The sequence below is a fragment of the Egretta garzetta genome, unplaced genomic scaffold (assembly GCF_000687185.1).
Source record: "Egretta garzetta isolate BGI_Z169 unplaced genomic scaffold, ASM68718v1 scaffold890, whole genome shotgun sequence".
NCBI classification, from domain to species: domain Eukaryota; kingdom Metazoa; phylum Chordata; class Aves; order Pelecaniformes; family Ardeidae; genus Egretta; species Egretta garzetta.
In genome coordinates this window covers 41,561-59,070 of record NW_009258295.1, presented here as the reverse complement: position 1 = coordinate 59,070, position 17,510 = coordinate 41,561, and the positions used below count along the sequence as shown (strand labels likewise).

Genomic DNA, 17,510 nt, shown 5'->3' with positions numbered 1-17,510 from the left:
AGGGAAAGTTTTGTCTTTTGTAGGTGGCTCTAATGGTGAGATACTGTCAGCGGTTTTAAAATCTGTGAAACCGTCATCAGTTCCTGCAGGCTTGAATTCTGCAAGGTTATCTCCTGAGAAAAAACACATTATTTAATAAGACACTGTAGTGACAACAAATACATCATACTCACACCATGCAAGCAAGCAAATTATTTCATGCAATGTCAGAAGTTTTTATGCAAACTATCTAAATTAAGACCTCAGGATGCACGTAGAACTGCAAACTCAACTTCTATGAACCACACAAGTTTCAAGGTCAGCAATTCTAATATTCATTCCAGCAAGCACTTAAGCCTTTCAAATAGCCACAAAGTCATATTAAATTCCCTTTACACTGAGTTAATATCAAAACAAACCATGACCAATAGATTCAGAAGGTGATAGTTCTGTCTCATTCAGCCTCCACTTATGTTCTTTTTCCCACCTCATCCTTCCCACATTTGCCGAGCAATGAATTTAATCTTGAATTTCACTTACACCAATAGAAGTGATTCTCCCCCTCCCTCCCTTCAAAATATTGCCAAAATACAGTTTATTCATGGGGCATCAGCAGAGGGTGGAGACAAAAGCAACCCTGCCGATAAGCTGAAAGGGGAACAAAGTAGAGACCAACTGGACTTGCCTGGTGGCTGAAGGAAGGCAGCCAGCCAGCCAGCAAGCCTATCCAACTGGGCATAATGGGGAACCCAACGGGTGGAAGAGATAAAGCCCCAAACAGAAACGAATGCAAAGTGCTGATCCTAACGTGTTGGTTTAGAACATTTTTAAGTGCTCATTTTAATCTATCGTGTTTTGCTTCTGTCACGTTCACCTAAACATACAAGAGCATTAAATGATCAGAACTTCAGTAAATGTAATAACTCGGGCGTCTTCTAACGTCTGCTAAGACTGATTACAGTTTTACTAGGGAACTTGGAGACAGACTTTCACATGAAAGTCATCACGATTAATCCTAAAACGTGCGGATCTCTAGTTCAACTACATACTGAATGTAAAACAGTGCTATGTAAGGATTATAATTTAAACCTGGTTAAACATTAGGTAACAATGTTTTCATTGAGTTTACATTAAATATTTTGGTGCACTCATTTTGTAAATTTCCTCCTGTTCATTCATAATTTTTTGTTTTTATAAAGCAATTTCTTTTGAACATGAAAAACGTTGAGTGGTTTAACCCATTCACCAGCACATACATACTTAGACCACTTGTTATTTTAAAGTCTTGATACATACTTCAGGACAAGTGTTCAATAAGCAGATTTTGTTCTATTTTAGAAGTACACCATTAACATTTAATTCTTGAACTACCACAGAGTGTCATACTTTAAATTAGTTTAACCAAGGTGTAAAAGAATGCTCTTTATAATGGTAGTAAAGGACCATGCCTATACCCGACATATTCTTCCATTCTCCCTCCCCTCCAAATCAATTCACTTGGCCCAGCAACAACACAAATATTCGTGACATTGCTAGTCATTGATCAAAACTAAAACATCACAGCAAACTAAACTTACTGATGAATTGCACACTTTTCCATTAGAAATGTAAGCTGGTGAAAGGGTTAAGAGTGGTCAGACCTGGATAGCAGGCAAATGATTTTCTATATTTTAGAACATGTACGGAAAGAGATAAAGTGTTGTTATTTCATTTCATTGTATGCATTTAATCCTGAAGAGGTACTGAGCATGAAAACCTCACAAAACATTATGGGAGTTTCAGAAATTCAAGTGTCCGAAGAAAAAGAATTCTGCCTTTGAAAAATAAGGAGTAGGAGTGAACTCAGGTAAGCAGCTTTATCTCAGAATCTAAAGTTGTCTTCTAATAATGAAACAAATGATGGGTCTAACCTGACTTCCACAGAGTTGTTAAGTTAGTAATCTGTTTATCTTCTGATCTGTCTGCTGATAATATATGAAAGTTTTTCCCCATCTGATTAAAAAGATGAGATTACCACTTACATTGCATAAACGAGTTAGACGTAGCTGGTTCTGGAAAAGGCTGAGGGGAACTCTGCTTTTGTGTTACCCAGATGTTGCACCTCAGATGCCATCTAGGTTTTACTTTTCTCAGTCAAAACCAGTTAAACACAAATTTCAAAATAAGTGATCAGATTTATTCGTAGAGCACCAGAGACCATGAAAAGTTTAAATTCTGCCCTAACAATAGGACAAAGCTGCAATTTTGTCCAGAAGCATCTTATTCTATCTTCTAAGAATACATGACTCCTTAGTTAAAATGAGCAAATCCCAGCCATATTGTTATTATGAAATAAAACTCAGAAGCATCCAAAAAGAGATGCCAACCATCTAGAAATACAATTTGCAGACTGTTCCAACAGTATATTGCATTATTTTTTCAGGATGCTTCCTGCTAAGTCATTTAGAGGAACAGAAGCACCATTATATTAGAATTCCAGCAATGGAAATTCTGCAGCTCACAAAAATTATCATGGAAACATGTTAAAACAGCTCCAAAAAACATACTGCTTACCTAAGTATTTGCTCTCTGACGGCTGTTCTAATTCACGGAAAGCGCTATACTTGTCTCCAGAATCTAGTGAATATGAGAAAAGGAATACATTTACATAAAGATATTAGGAATTCATATAATAAGTTTTTTATTGACATGATTGCTCTGATTTTAAAAATATGAATATTTTATCAATGCCAAAACCCAAGACATATTAAATACTGCAATAAATTGCTCATAGTGGTGTATATTTTTCCTTTTACCTCCAAAAGTAGCTGTACTTTCAGAAGGTTTCTCAGCGGCAATTCCTTTAAACACAGCATACTTATCCGTTGATGAGAGTGTCTTATTACCTGGGAGTGGCATTAGTAAAGAAGGAACACTAAAAACAAGAGAGATAAAAGCAAAGTTTCTTCATTTATCCATAAGAAATCTACATTTCCAGGTTTTATTTAAAGGAGCCTCTTCTTATGACTACATAATTTGGATCACCAAACCTAAGCTTGTACCCTAAAGAGTTCTTAATCAAGAACCTGAGGTAAACTACCTCAATATCCATTAAGAATAAGAGCATGTAAACAGGCAGCCGCGTAACTGATGGGTGAATTCGCACCTTCTCTCACCTAATCGTATTTCTTTAGGCCAGAAGTAAATTTTCACCCTTCTTGATTTTAATTTGTACCAGAACATGAACAAAACACTTCAGAACTTTACACCACAGGAATTCTTAGCCCCAGGAGACAATAAGCACACAGACATACCCCAGGAATCGGTGCTGTTTAATTTATCGCTTTGCCCAGGGCAGTGTAAGGACGATCCTCCCTGATAGAACTAGATATAGTAAAGAGTTAAAACTGCATGAGATTTTGCCAGCTCCATACTTTCAGCTTATCTGCTTTTGATTAGATTTCATCACATACTGCAAAATTAAGAGAATAAAGTGGAGCCACTGTTTAAAAGGAAGGAAAGGATAACTTTGAATTTCTGTCAGTGCAAATCATCGAGTTTAGGTAGCTATCTAATCAGCAAAATAAGGATTAGTCCACACTGACACAAGCAAATCTTTTTGCACATAAACACACTCTGTATAGTAAAACTGCCATAATAACCCAACACCATGTTAGCAACTGCTGTAAGATTTAGAAAACGTTCTGCGAGAGCTTTGCTTGCCCTCCACACGAGCCCCCTTATCAGACCTTGGCAGCTCTACAGAACAACATCCTTTACATATGAATGATGCATTTTACCTCTAGTTTATGTCATTCAGTACCATCCACATTGGAAAACGTGAATGAATTTCTATGGCGTTCTTTGGCCTGAAGCAAGAATCTTTCCAGAGCCATTTAAATCTCCTTATCAGCAGCCCACAAGCAACATACAAACCTAGCACTTGCACACACGTGCTAATGATGGTCTGTGATGCTTGCAGACAGACAGTGCAATGTCAAAAAGATATAGCTTATGGTAATATAATTAAATTTCACATCACTGCAAAACAGGCTATTAGATATGCAATCTTGGCCAGTGTAATGGTTAATCATCTGTACTCTACAGATGGCTTTTTTTTTTTAAATAAAGCTCCACGAGCAATTAGATTATAGCTCATTGTAACATTCTGTTCAAAACTGAACGCTTTTACGGCTGAATAAAGCGAACTGCCGCAGTGAAAAAGAAACACCATTTTAAAATTTTTTTTTCTTTTCTGATCCCCTACTTTCCACTGTGGAATTTACAAACAATGTTTCTGATAAAACTTCCAGTAACATAATAGCTTTAACTTCAAAATGACGTCTAACACAAATTAAGATATACTTAAACCAGAGCATCTTCAGATGCATGTGGCATTGATGGACATCAGCAAAATTTAATTTCTTACATGGCATGCTGTTAGGCACGGTGTAACAGAACCATTTGGTTTAGCATCCCCATTTGACGTCACTGCTGAGGAAGCAACTGGTAATCACTGCTTACCTGGAAAGCGCTAGTTCTCTTTGCAACTCAGAACAGTCAGTTCAACACACAGAAAATCTGTATGTCTACAGTTAGACACCTGAGGGTACATAACAGTTTGCCATGTGCAGTAAAAGGAAACAACACTGAAATTTTGTAATCACAGGACGTTGAGGGATTAATTGTAAACTCTCAAAGGGAGTAAACATGCTTACTTATTTTGTTATACAAAATTTGCCTGATCTGGAATTACGTTTTGGCAGGCTCCCAAATGAAAAGCCAAGACTGCTGATGTCTGAATGAGATTTCAATTGAGATTTATAGGCAGTTATTGAAAGTTTAAGCACCGGCCAGAGAAATGATAGAAATAACAAAAACCCTGTCCACTGGAGTTCTTGGTCATTTCAGAGTACAATGTCATGCTCTTTGCATGAATTTTTGGCCTGCATGAATATTCAGGGCCTGAAGAAAGACCTTGATGTCAGCAAATGGTTTCTATCAACTCCAACAAACATGGGGTCATACTTCTAATGGAAGCACACAGCACTAAGTGCAGAACTCCTCTGTCCCAGGGTATTTTTTCTGAATAGCTTTATGTAAGATTTTCGCCTGAACGCACAGTATGAAGGAACTTTCAATTGCCTGTGCCATAGTATAAACACTTGAAAACCTATCCCCATACCTTGTAAACGCAATTTACCTCAGCATGATGACTAGAATGCTAAAGAATGGCCAACCACCTATGGCACATCAAATGTCATTTTTGATGCAGAAAGCCTAATTGTAGTTGTAACAACCTTCAAAAGAAACTGTCAGAGTAGAAGTCAGGTGACATAAGAAAATTACAGGCTAGACAGCTACCCACAAAAGAGGAAAACATTTCATTTCTTAAGAGTTCTAAAATACCAAAGGGGCAGAAATCAAAGATCTACTACCTGCTCCGGTGCTGTGAACTGGCTGCTTTGGAGGAGCCAGCTACATCCCCCTGGAAATCAGTGAAAGAGTCATCTAGTGAGCCAGACTTAGAAGCGTCTTGAAACTCCTGGAAGTCATCATCTTCTGGTTTTACTACCTGAATTACAAACAACATGTAAATTGCTATACTGTTGTCTTTTCAAATTGTCATAGAGCATGAAAGCAGTTCAGAGTAGCATGATCAACTTAAGAGGGGGAGGGGGGAAAAAAAAGCAAAAGACTGAAAAAAACCTTTCAACCTTGGCACGCAGAATTAGCACAGTCAGTGTTCCCACTTTGCCTGCACCTCACCCAACCCAAAATACAGGCAAGGTGTACAGGATTACAAGTAGTATGCATGAAGAACAGGTGAATGAGGAACTCTACTTCTTCCACATTAAAAAAATCACTGATCATAGCCATGTAATCTTTTAACACAGGACAAATACTGATAATTTCAATCAATCAATAATTTAAAATCAATACACACAGCAAAAGCATCAGAAGAAATATTTTCTGAAGGATAAACCATATTTGCAAACAGCAAAATTTATCCCCCACAGGATTTACAGTGTTGTAAACCAAGGGTTTTCATAGTTCTCATCTTCTGAAAACTCTGACTTATTTTACCAGCTAATAGAGTCTGTTCTATAGTTTAACCTAAAATTCCATTTTATGCGCATCACAACTAAAATCCTCTTTCAACACAGTTAGTTTGTAATGGAGAATGCTTTTGTACCTCTTCTAATGCCACTGGAAAGCAACGGAAAAAAATAAAAGAACACCCTTAGTGGCATGACTTCATGTTTTCAGCTGTCACGTGCTAGATTTCAGCTCCGTTTTTTGCTGTTTACTTAAAGTCTGTTGTCACTACGGAGCTTTGAAAGAGTCAGGCTCATTCTCTTTCCACGACAATGGAGATTCCCCACGCAGCAAGAGCGAGCTAACCTGACTGGGCGGGTAGGATGGCAGGAATCCTCCCGAAGGCTGTGCTGCAGCTCCGCCCGCTGGTGCCGTGATGCTCATCCCCATCACGGGCGGCCCAATGCTCAGAGGCATGGAGACCGGCGGGGCGGCGGGCATCAGAGGCTGCTGGCTCACGGTGGCAGGCAGCGGCATTGGGAATCCAGTTAAAGTAGGAACAGGGGCAGCTGGAAACTGGTTTAACACGTCAGGACTCACCGCAGGTATTCCTCTCTGCAAAGGCAGAAAAGCAAAGACAAGCATATACACGCGTGCACATCAACAGAAAGGCATGTTGCATTCTCACCCCAGTTTCTACTTTGTGTTATTGAAATTACCAAAGAGCAGGGTTCTGGTCAGGCTGCAGGTGAACCTTCCGAAGCAAAATGTGCTATCAAGGGCCTGTATAAGTGAATCCTATCCAACACCCCGACTGCTGGAGTTACACAGAGGGTGATGATACCCACCCTGGGAGGGCAGAAGCATTTGACAGCATTCTTGTTTGGCTTTTAGCAAACCAATCCAGTAAGCACTGGCAAGCATAGCTATGCTGAACCTGGTGTGTGCTATTTCGTCTTTCCCACACGCCACTCCAACAAGGTGCCTCAGCTGCAATCTTCACTGCTCAAGATACTCTTGCCTCAGTTTTCACACTGGGCTGATATTTGGCAATAAACTGCTAAGAGACGACACTATGCTGACAAAGAATGGAAGCCTAAAATTAACACTTTGCTGGTTCAGGACAGGTAGCAAATCTAGCTATTTGCAGACTAAGGGATACAGAAACCATATAGTTTGAGGAAAACAGTATGTGTATACAAGAGAAAAAAAACCAGCCAGTATTTTCTACTAGAAATGCATATACATGTGTTTGGTAGATGTATCTAAGAACTATCCTCAACTGACACTAAAGAAAGGAGTAACTGAAATTAACTGCAGGAGATGAAATTATAATCCCACTGAAGCTACAAGGGGAGTTCCTTCTCTGGACTTCAACAGAAGTAGTATCTTACTACAAGCATGGTACACCAGCCACTTGCGCTAACATGCAATCTCCAGCAGATTAGTTAAGGGAACCGCCCTTTTGCGCTCATCTCCAAGGCGTCAGTCATACCTGAGTTACTGCTATCATAGCCAGGACAGCGTAGAGCTCTTCTTTTGTGAGCTTCCCAGGTGTAGTACGGTTGGCTAAAGCCCATATCTGTCCAAGAGTCTCTCTGGGCAATCCAGACGACATCAGTATGGGATAGAGCTTGACTGTATCTATTCCAGCAGGAGTCAAAGTGGTTTCTAAAATTTTCTTATACAACTCTGTTAAGAGGGAGTCAGTATTAGACAGTGACAACTGTTCTTTTCAAGTGAATTTCAAGATTGCTTTTCTATTTTGTCTCACACTCAACATTATATCAGATTAGTAACTCTCAAAGTGTAAGGTAAGGCAACAGCATTCTGGCAACGTATCATATCATGTTTCATCTAAATGCATTATTGGATGGTCTTTACAGACAAGCTTAACACAAGCTAATAAATATTTTATATAAAGTACAGTTAGTGCTCCATGTCAAAACATGTTTCTTTAATGAAATCGCAGGATAATCCTTATAAAAAGATAGTTGTAACAGCTTTATGTATTTAAACCTCAGTGTAATCAATGTATACTACAGCATTTCATTTTCTATTTACTATGTTATTTGCATATATAAGATAAATAGCCTTAAGGAATGAGCCTGCTTAATTACAAGACATTCCAAACCCCAGACTACCCATGAAAGCAGTATTGTCAGCAATGCAACCTCTACTAGCATAATCCGCTGTCATAACAAATTCTAGATTAAACATTTAATATGCTTGAATAAAATCCATACTTCTTCAAATGCAGACAAGGCCACCATAAATACGTAGCATATCAAAGACACAGGATTCATCTGATGAGTGAAGAATAATGCTTTGATCAATGGGAACGTAAGCAGACGTACGTTCACACCTTACATTGCCCACTTGGCTAAACGCCCACTTTCTTGTTTACCTGGGACCAAGCTATCGTTGTAAATCCAAGGAGGCATCATTTGCTGAATTGGGTCCTGTGAAGGGAATACTCCAACTCCTAGACATATTCCATCCAGTAAGAAAAAGACAGACAGTTGTATTAGGATATACGGATTCAGACCACAACAAGACTAGCTCATAGTTGGTCAGTATCATGTAGCATTTCAGGCAAAGATTTCAGATAGGAATCACCGTGCTCAGAGGAAAAACAGCTACTGCAAGAATATGTGTAACTAGAATGATTTGGCAGTAACAGTGAGAATATAGTTATAGACATAATGAAACGAGGAGCTCCTCATTTGCCTCCCTTTTCATTTCTAGCTGTACAGAAGCTCAAGTCTCATTGTTTTTTCAAATTTCATAGCAGCAGTTCTGTGCTATATCAAATTTAGTCTTCCTGTCAAGTATACGCTATTAGGGCTACTTGTGGAATAAATAAATTCATACCTACCATAAGAACCACAATGTTCCACCAGAACATCCTTATGGGGAAATCCACAAACAGCCTATTAGACTGACTCTCAGCAAGATCTTACCCCATGTTCACAAGAACGTATCCATTGCTCCTAGTCTTCAGATCCAGGAGACACCACAGCCGCCTTCACCGCTACAGGCTTTCATAACGCCATCTGCCACACTACTCCCTGCGAATTGGTTATTTCCTTCTCCACTGTGCGGACTCTTCCCCCCAGTCTCATGGTTTTACTTCCTATCTAGCTCCCTTCTAAGCAGATTTTATGCTCGTCTTGGATGGAGCTCTGACAAAAATCAGAATAATTTCAGATTTCATTGTCTTTCCCAGTGCCCTTACATCTCCTCATCTTCCACGTGGATTCTCTTCTGACTGCAGTCTAATTTCTAATCATCCCACAGCTCCAAGGACATTTTAATATAAGCAATTCCTTCCATTTCACCAGTCAAGTAAAATAAATTTGCTATGTCCTCCAATCTCGTCATTCTTCAGCTTTAACCACCTTCCATACACTTCTGTATCCCACCAATTCTTGGTTCTCACCCTTGAATCTCTCCGATACAATTCAGCCCCTTAAAAATCAAATAATATGAGAAGTGAAAAGGAATTCTCAGCCATATTTAGTCAATAGATAGGAGAGTCTCACACAACTTTGACAACTTCCAGGTGACTAAGGGCCTGCCATTTTTCAGCATTAGCACTTAACTACTACGCTTCTGTTCCTCACAAAGTATTTCAGCTCATCCTTCAAAGCACCCTTAACAATGTTTGGAGCTATTCTTAACTACTGCTGCTCTACATAATCACTTCCAACACCACCTTCATCTGCAGGCTGTATTTAAACTCGCTCTGTCTCACAGTCTTAAACAAGGGTAGTTTCCCGTCTCCCTCCCCCCACCTTATTTTTTAAAGCTGGCATCAGATTGTGTTGGATTTCTACAAAATGAACCATGCAATTGACTGAACCATGAATAAATGAACAGCTCCTATTTCTTGCTGTATATTCTTTAAAGTTAAGTCACTTTTAGCAATTTACTGTGTATTACAAAGCCCCTCCACTTATTAAAAATGCCCATTCAGACCATTTAATTTCATCCAATAATGTTTTTTAATATATTGGATAAGAAACCACTTGAAAGCAACATATCCAATGACTGAGGAGAGGAACACATGAGTTTTATTAATAAGTTACGGCACTTCTAGGAAAGAAATAACTGCTTGAGAAAGTGCCCGATTCAATTCTCTACAGACCAGGAGCCTTCTCCCCCTTCTCAGTCTCCTCTCACCCCCAGTAAAGTGAGATTACACAACGGGCTACATTTATTTTCATCATACTTGACTACAGTGGAGCTCACATTTCATGTAACCCTTAAGTACAACATCAGAACGCTAATCAAGGTGCACCAGAGACCTTGCATCTATTCTGACTGGAATAAACCAAAACCAGTCAGTAGTCAGCTTTAATAAAATCCAAACTGGAACTAAAGCTTGCTTAAAGTTTTCATCTAGTCCAGCTTTTGAAATTTTGATCCCGAAAGCACAAATAGTTTCAGACATAACGCATATGAGCGGCAAATTGCCTGGGAAACAAGTATTAACTAGCTAAGAGTTTTAACCTACAAGATTTTATCCCCTCAAAATTAAAAGATGAAAACCCACCATGACATCGACCATCTTTAGTAATAAGTTTCCTTAAATAATTTAAAAAAGAGAAATCTTTAGAGAGCACATCTTTTTTTTTCCCCAAGAAAGAGGACAGAATATTTTAAAACAGCAGACCTGATTAAACACACACGTTAAAAGTGATTACAGCAGTAAATTCACGTGGCAAACATTCAGAGCAAAATCATAGTTGTTATACTTTTAGCAAGGAGCAGGAGGCACTGACATATTATTCAAGCAGGTGTTCAGAGCAAAATTATGCAGGATTGGCCTTAGAATTAGTGTACAGAGTGTTAGCATTCAAGCAGCATCTTATTAGATTTAACTTCTGTCAAATGTTTGATTTGCTCACCACGCTCTTCAACTACTATGTTTTGTTCTGAAGCCTTGTGCACCTCTGCAGCAATGGTACCACTTTCATGTCCACCTACAACATCCCAGTCATTGCTGGTTAGACTGGGATGAACTTGGCTTGCAGCCGAGGCTTTGTGCCCAACTTCGGATGTTTTAAGTTTGGTTTGCTCTTGTTCAGATTCATTTGAGCCATTATCTAAGACTTTCTCCTCCAAGGAAGAGCCTGAATAAACAGCAGGATGAATTATTTGTATTTTGTTATTAACCACCCAGATTGCAATTCCACACTTATAAAGGAAAAGTATTATTGATACCACTGATGAGTTATCAAGATGAGTATCTGTCCCAGCGCAGACCAACAGCACCACCCTGGTCAACACTTTTATAGCCCAATTCTGCCCTTTACTTACCATGCATACACAACAAATTCAACAAACAAAAAGCAACAAGTAGGAGAAGGAATACATGAAACTATCTTCTGTATTAGGATTATCAATGCATAATCATCTAGGCATCAGCAGCAGATGTGTCCAATATCTACCTAGATTTGCAGAATTCTTCGCATTAATCTCACCAACATCCATTTAGCCTCCAAGAGAGGAAGCACACAAGTGCTCCACATTAGCATAAAAGTTATTTTTTATACCACCATCTCAACTGTATCATCTTCTACTACACAGACCTACAAAGATGCTAGCACACAAGACTTAATTAACTTAAGATTAGCTATATGCATATTTAGCCATCTTTGGATCCACACATGACTTGCTTTTACAGTGCAGTTTTAAGGGAAGGAAGAAGGGGACTTAAATCACCTTTTCCCACGGATCCGCAGGTTTCTAGTTAATTGTCTATATATTACTTCTTTCAGCCAGACTGGAAAAAAACCCCAACAAAATAAGTAAAGACTCTGTGTAGCTCTGTGACAGAAGGTGACTTGTAAAAAAAAAAAAAACAAAAAAAAAACTTTAGAGTTACCTTTTTTATGGACATTGGGCGAAGATGCAGAGGTAGGAAAATAAGGAACCTGCCCAGTTGTACCATGCAGGATGGGTAACACTGGCGCCTGGGCTGGAGGGAGAGGTTGGACCACAGCCTTCTCTGAAAGCAGTTGCCCAGCCTCAGTAGCAGAATGGAAAGGCTGAAAAGGCTGAGAGGTGGGTTGAGGCACCAGTTTGGGGATTTCAACAGGCCCTTGTATAAAGTCACTAAATTCTTCATCATCGAGAAAAGCAGAGTGGGAAACAGATACAGCAGAATGGGATGATGTGGGATGATCTGTAAAATGGAATGAACACACAATGCAAAGTGATGAGGAAAAAGGTTCACAGGCGGAAAGGTAGGAAAAGTGGCAAATACGAGGTACACACAGCAAATGGGTGAGGGGAAACAACACTGGGTGCATTATTTGACAGAGATGGGCAGAGTTGTTATTGTCAGCATAACAAATACGTGAGGTAAAACTGAGCAGCCGCTTCCAACCATGCATCTTCTCTCCCAGATTTTTATGATGGAAACATGTTGATTGAAACTTGATTCTTAACACTGGCTATGGAAGTATTCCGTTTGTCTTAAACAACGGACTGGGTCAAAACAAATCAAGTAGTAATATTTCAAACTGGACATAATGGGGGTGTGCATGGGGGGACGTTCTCCCTCAAAGGAGTGCTTTATCCTCAAAAGCTCAATAATATATCAGAAGATACATAAGAAATGTGTACTCATTTAGACAATCTGCTGTTTGATCCCTTGCATTTTAACAGAACTGACGTAGGATGGGCAAATCTACAGACAATGGAAAATTGTCAGAAACTACTTGTAACTTCAAAATTATCCATGAGCAAATCCACAGTACAGGTAAAGATTTTGTACAGGAAAAAGCTTGTCTACGTAAGCTTTGTTCCAGGCTAGACACAGAACAAACTATATTACAACCCACAGGAAATCTTTAGTAGCAATCGTCACAAGCGTAATAATTACTGAGAAGAGAACACAGAGGGCTTTGGTTTGACCATGCCCAGGCTGCTACAGTATGCTGAAGTCATTATACAACGTTTTGATCATTCTTAGCACTTGTATAGCACTTCTCAGCTTCAAAAGCACCCTGCAAAATATTAATTAATGCTTTGAGTAGAAAAGAACAAACGCATTATCAATTTCCATGATATTTCACATTAAGCACCGCACATTAAGCTTGCTTTTAAAGATTTCAAGTCTTCTAATAAAAGCTGGTATCTACTATTTCACCTGACCAAGCAAACAGTTGCTAGAATAACACGTTATTTTACAAAACAGTTAATCCACTCACTTTGTACCAGCAAATAAAAATACTTCTTGGAATTAGTTCCCCCTTCTGAGGATTTCAAATGTTAGAGTTTTATTTTCAGTTGGAAGATGAGAAAAAAATTACAAACCTGGCTTTTTTGGATGTGATGCTGGTGTTGGATGCATTTTAGCATCTCTAGAAAACCCATCTAAATTTCCTTTAATGGCTTCCAAAGCATCATCCCTGCTTTTTTCACCTGTCTGAAAGCACAGAACACATTTTGAAAAACCTCACAGAACAGCTCAGTTTTCTTTGAATATCCACACTTCTTCAGTACAAAAATTAGCAATGCCTGCTGTTAAGATTAAACCCTTCTTTCTCCAGCAGTGCCTTCCTGAAGCATATCAACAATAACTCCCATATTTAGAAAGCACTTATTTTGCAGACCACTCTATAACAGTGTTTTGCAGTCTTCAGCCATAGCTTTATACACAGGAACAATATCTAAACCTTACCCAGCTATTTGTACTCTTGCAGATAAGAGCCTTCAAGCTCATTGCAAGCGTCCAAAACTTTGGACAAAGTTAACAAACAAGCAACTAAACACTCTCTGTTCTAGAAACTCCACCTGTTCCCAAATGTTACATACCAGGTTGGTTTATTTTTCAGAAGCTGATTTCATTTTCAACATCAGACTTTGTTTACATTACACCAAGTGTAAAGGACTGACTATTCCAGATGCTCTTCAAGATGTCATCTGATGTCTCATAAGTTTCCCACTTATTTCCTTGTTGAAAGAGACCATCCCATTAAAAGCCATTAAAAAAAAACCTGAAGAAAGAAACACCCCACTTATTATTTAGGACATACCTTAGGTTTCACACTGCTTAGGAGCCTCAGCTTTTGTTTCTGCTCTTCAAACTGGCGCCGTTTTCTTTCTTCTTCTAAGAATTTCTGCTGGTGCTCAAACCTCTTCCTGAAGAAAAATGATTTAAAAAAATAATCTAAAAATAATTTTTCATTACAATAGAATCACAGAATCATTTAGGTTGGAAAAGACCTTTAAGATCATCGAGTAGTGTTCACATCAAGCTTCTGCTTGTTTTTTCCATTTCTGCTGTCTCAAATTCAGATGGCTTGGTGCACACATTTCCTCAAAGCTGTATGACAGCCACTACTAACTTCATAGATACCCTTCAAATGCCATGGAACGATCTCAACAATATCCTACAGCCCTAAATGGATTACTTTTCCAGAGAAAATATCAATATTTTTCCTGTGTCAACTACCCCTCCAGACTACATCTCCCCCTTAAAAAAAGAATTTCCCAAGAGGCAGTAAAAGCGTCACTTACTGTTGTTCCTCTGCAAACTGCTTCTGCATGTCAGGGGTGTACTGCGGGGCCGCTGGACGCATTCCCAAGAAAGAAGCCTGTCCCATGTAAGGCATTCCAGTTGCTGGCATCGGCCCTAAGGGCATGCCACCCTAGAACAAAATAAATAATACAACTCCAAGAGGGTTTGGTTTTTTTTTTCCCCTAAAGAAAAAGCCAAACCACTGGCAAATACACCCTGCCAAACTGTGAACCAGGTAGATCCATAAAATTAAGAGCTTTAAGTACAGCTGGATGAGCAGTCTCCAAGCACAGCCGAGCTGTTGCAGACGAAAGCACTGGTCATTCAGTAGATGGCACTCTTCTCTCTCAATAATGAGTTAAAATTCTTACAAGAGTTTAGAAGACAGGACAGTCTTCTGGTCATACGCAAAAATCAAGACTTCAAATCCATGCAACCTACCTCAAGAGCAGGAACGTTACAGGCATCTTACAGTGCTATACAGGGTTAGGTACCGTGCTTGGGGGTTTTTTGCTTCCTATTCTAAGTGATTGCGTAATACTTTTACATTCCATGCTGGAAGTGCACACTCCTAACAAACAATGGAACCTGGCAAAATGCGGTCTAGACATTTTGCAAACATAGCTTATCCAGGGGTCCAAGGGAGGGAGGTGGTGTATGACAACAGCCAAGAGGAGACTTGTTTGAATAAACTGCACCTGTATCAGAAACTTTTGCTGAGAAACATATTCTGGTACAGTTATAGCAGCAAAGCTTGCCTAATATAGAAGGGGCCAGAAAATAATTTGCTTTTCCTACCATTCATTTTGTATTTGGTATCAGAACATACAAGAAGAGAACAAAAGTTGTTTACTATTTTTAGACCAGCTCTCATAAAAACATCTTTCTACTATAAATTTTAAAAAATTAATAAATTCCAGTTGGGGGTGGGAAGGAAAGGGCATGTAAGGAGATGGCAAGATACAATAAATTCAATTTGTCACACAGCAATTTGGCTACAAAGCCATGCCAAAACATTGAATTTCAACAAAGTGCAAATTTTTACATAAGCACATATGGTGCTAAATAGAAAACAAAAGATTAAAAGAGAGAAAACATAATATTAGCTACTCATATTTCATTCTTGTTCCTCAATTAGCAACAGCAGAGTTAGAGACAAAGTTACTTTAAGGAAGAAAAAGAATGAGAATGAAACACAGGAAGTAGAACAAATGGGAAAAACAGTCACGTGAGAAAACAGAGCACATTTTAAGAGATTCCTTGCTCCCTAGAACAAGGTATTTAAAAAGAAAGTTTATGAATTGACACCTGCACTCAGGAAACTTAATTCTATTAACTCCAGCATTTGAGTTACAAAAGGATAAAACAATTCAGTAGACTGGTCATGATCAATTAGATTGTGTACACAGTCACTTCTTATCAGCTTATAAAGGTGTCATTTAAAATAGTACACAATGCGCCACCTCAACGGTAAGTACATAAAACCAAAGCAAAAGAAGAAAAAGCACAAAGCAAAATTAAAAAGACAGAAGAGGTATGTTGTGGGAGTTTTGAATTACAGCTACTTAACAATTCAGTACTATTACTAACCACACTTTGGAGTAGGTGGCATCTGGTAGCTTCTCAACACCTTGCTAATGCTTTTGTTTCCTTTTCTGTTCACAGACCATGCTTCTCTTATCACACGTTGGTGTCATAACACGTATAGTGAAATGCAAGCTCAGATTCTGACATCTTTGAGTGGGCTACAACGTCCAAGTTACTTTAAATACTACTGATGCCGTCCTTGCACTACACCCTCATTTCTCTCTATTCTACAAGAGTGAGTAATGTATGCCAAACTCCCCCACTCTCTCTATCCAGATCCAGATCCCAATGAAACTTGGAGAATTTTTAAATTGTCAGGAATATCTTCAAAGAGAATACTACAAAATAGGGTGTCCCACTACAGACTAATACCCACGCTTCGGTTTTTAGCCAAGTTCCACCCTCTTACCCCCACTGCAGTTGCGAGAGGACTATGGCATCAGCTGTCACCTTTCGGACAAGCACCGAGGTATCTCATTTTAGGCCACATTTCATTGCCACGCACCTGCATGGTCATGGGTCCAGGAGGCAACTGAGAACCGTAATTCATTCCCATCATGCCTGGCATATTGGACTGCATGACAGGAACCATCGGAAATCCTTGCTGTTGCATAGGAATCATCCCTACAATGAAACATTAAGCAAAGTAAGCTCCCAGTTAGTGTTAAAGGTGGTTGGGTTTTTTTTTTTCTTTTTTTTTTTTTTAAACTACACAAACAAAGGAAAGGAAAAAACTCTCAGTCTTGCTGGACTACTTAAAAAAAAATTAAAAAATATGCTACACTGCAGGCAGCCACAGAATTTCCTTAGTTTAGATATTGATCAGTCTAAGGGAAGAAATGTTGTGGGGCTTTCCCAGTAACTAAGCTGATGCATTCTCCCACCATCCTAAGGATTCTCTGTGGGTTTCTTCCTGTATGACTTTTGAAAGGGTCATTTCCAATTAACAAGATTTAATTAACCAGTTTGACTGGTACTCATAATTGTTCGTTTCTCTTGAAATGGGAAAACTTACAAACTGGCAGCTTTTGAAGATAAGTTGTAGGAAATAAACTCATCATTTCACAACGCAACTTCACACTCTGATCTGGCTGGATAACTTGTCTGTAGGTTAATTAGCCACTACCTATATTAGAGTGGTTACAATATTTGTCAGTAAAAGCTAAACTTCAACAAAATTGGACAAATCAAGGCAGAATGTATTAATTCACTGAATAAAGCCAAGGGGATTATGTTTCAGTATTTTCATATCTCATATTTTGCTATCTTGGGGGACATAAACTAACACACATTTGTTACTGGCACACCGTGAGATCATTATAACCATGCATAACTGAACATCACAAGCAAAAGCACTCCAGGAGGGACATGACACACTCAGGAATAATCC

At 38.9% G+C, this 17,510-nt stretch overlaps 1 protein-coding gene across 1 annotated transcript in view; it reads right to left on the bottom strand.

The window, feature by feature from the left end:
* SYNRG (synergin gamma) overlaps positions 1-17,510 on the bottom strand; it is a 37,367-nt gene that overhangs the window by 19,283 nt on the left and 574 nt on the right. Inside the window, exons 2-14 of the mRNA XM_035893729.1 lie at positions 16,626-16,744; positions 14,533-14,663; positions 14,049-14,154; positions 13,327-13,438; positions 11,891-12,190; positions 10,911-11,135; positions 8,405-8,482; positions 7,493-7,689; positions 6,364-6,612; positions 5,397-5,533; positions 2,775-2,893; positions 2,533-2,595; positions 2-113 (exon numbers count right to left, since the gene is read on the bottom strand). Of these exons, the coding sequence (XP_035749622.1) occupies positions 2-113; positions 2,533-2,595; positions 2,775-2,893; positions 5,397-5,533; positions 6,364-6,612; positions 7,493-7,689; positions 8,405-8,482; positions 10,911-11,135; positions 11,891-12,190; positions 13,327-13,438; positions 14,049-14,154; positions 14,533-14,663; positions 16,626-16,744 (1,948 nt within the window). The remainder of the gene's footprint in view (position 1; positions 114-2,532; positions 2,596-2,774; positions 2,894-5,396; positions 5,534-6,363; positions 6,613-7,492; positions 7,690-8,404; positions 8,483-10,910; positions 11,136-11,890; positions 12,191-13,326; positions 13,439-14,048; positions 14,155-14,532; positions 14,664-16,625; positions 16,745-17,510) is intronic.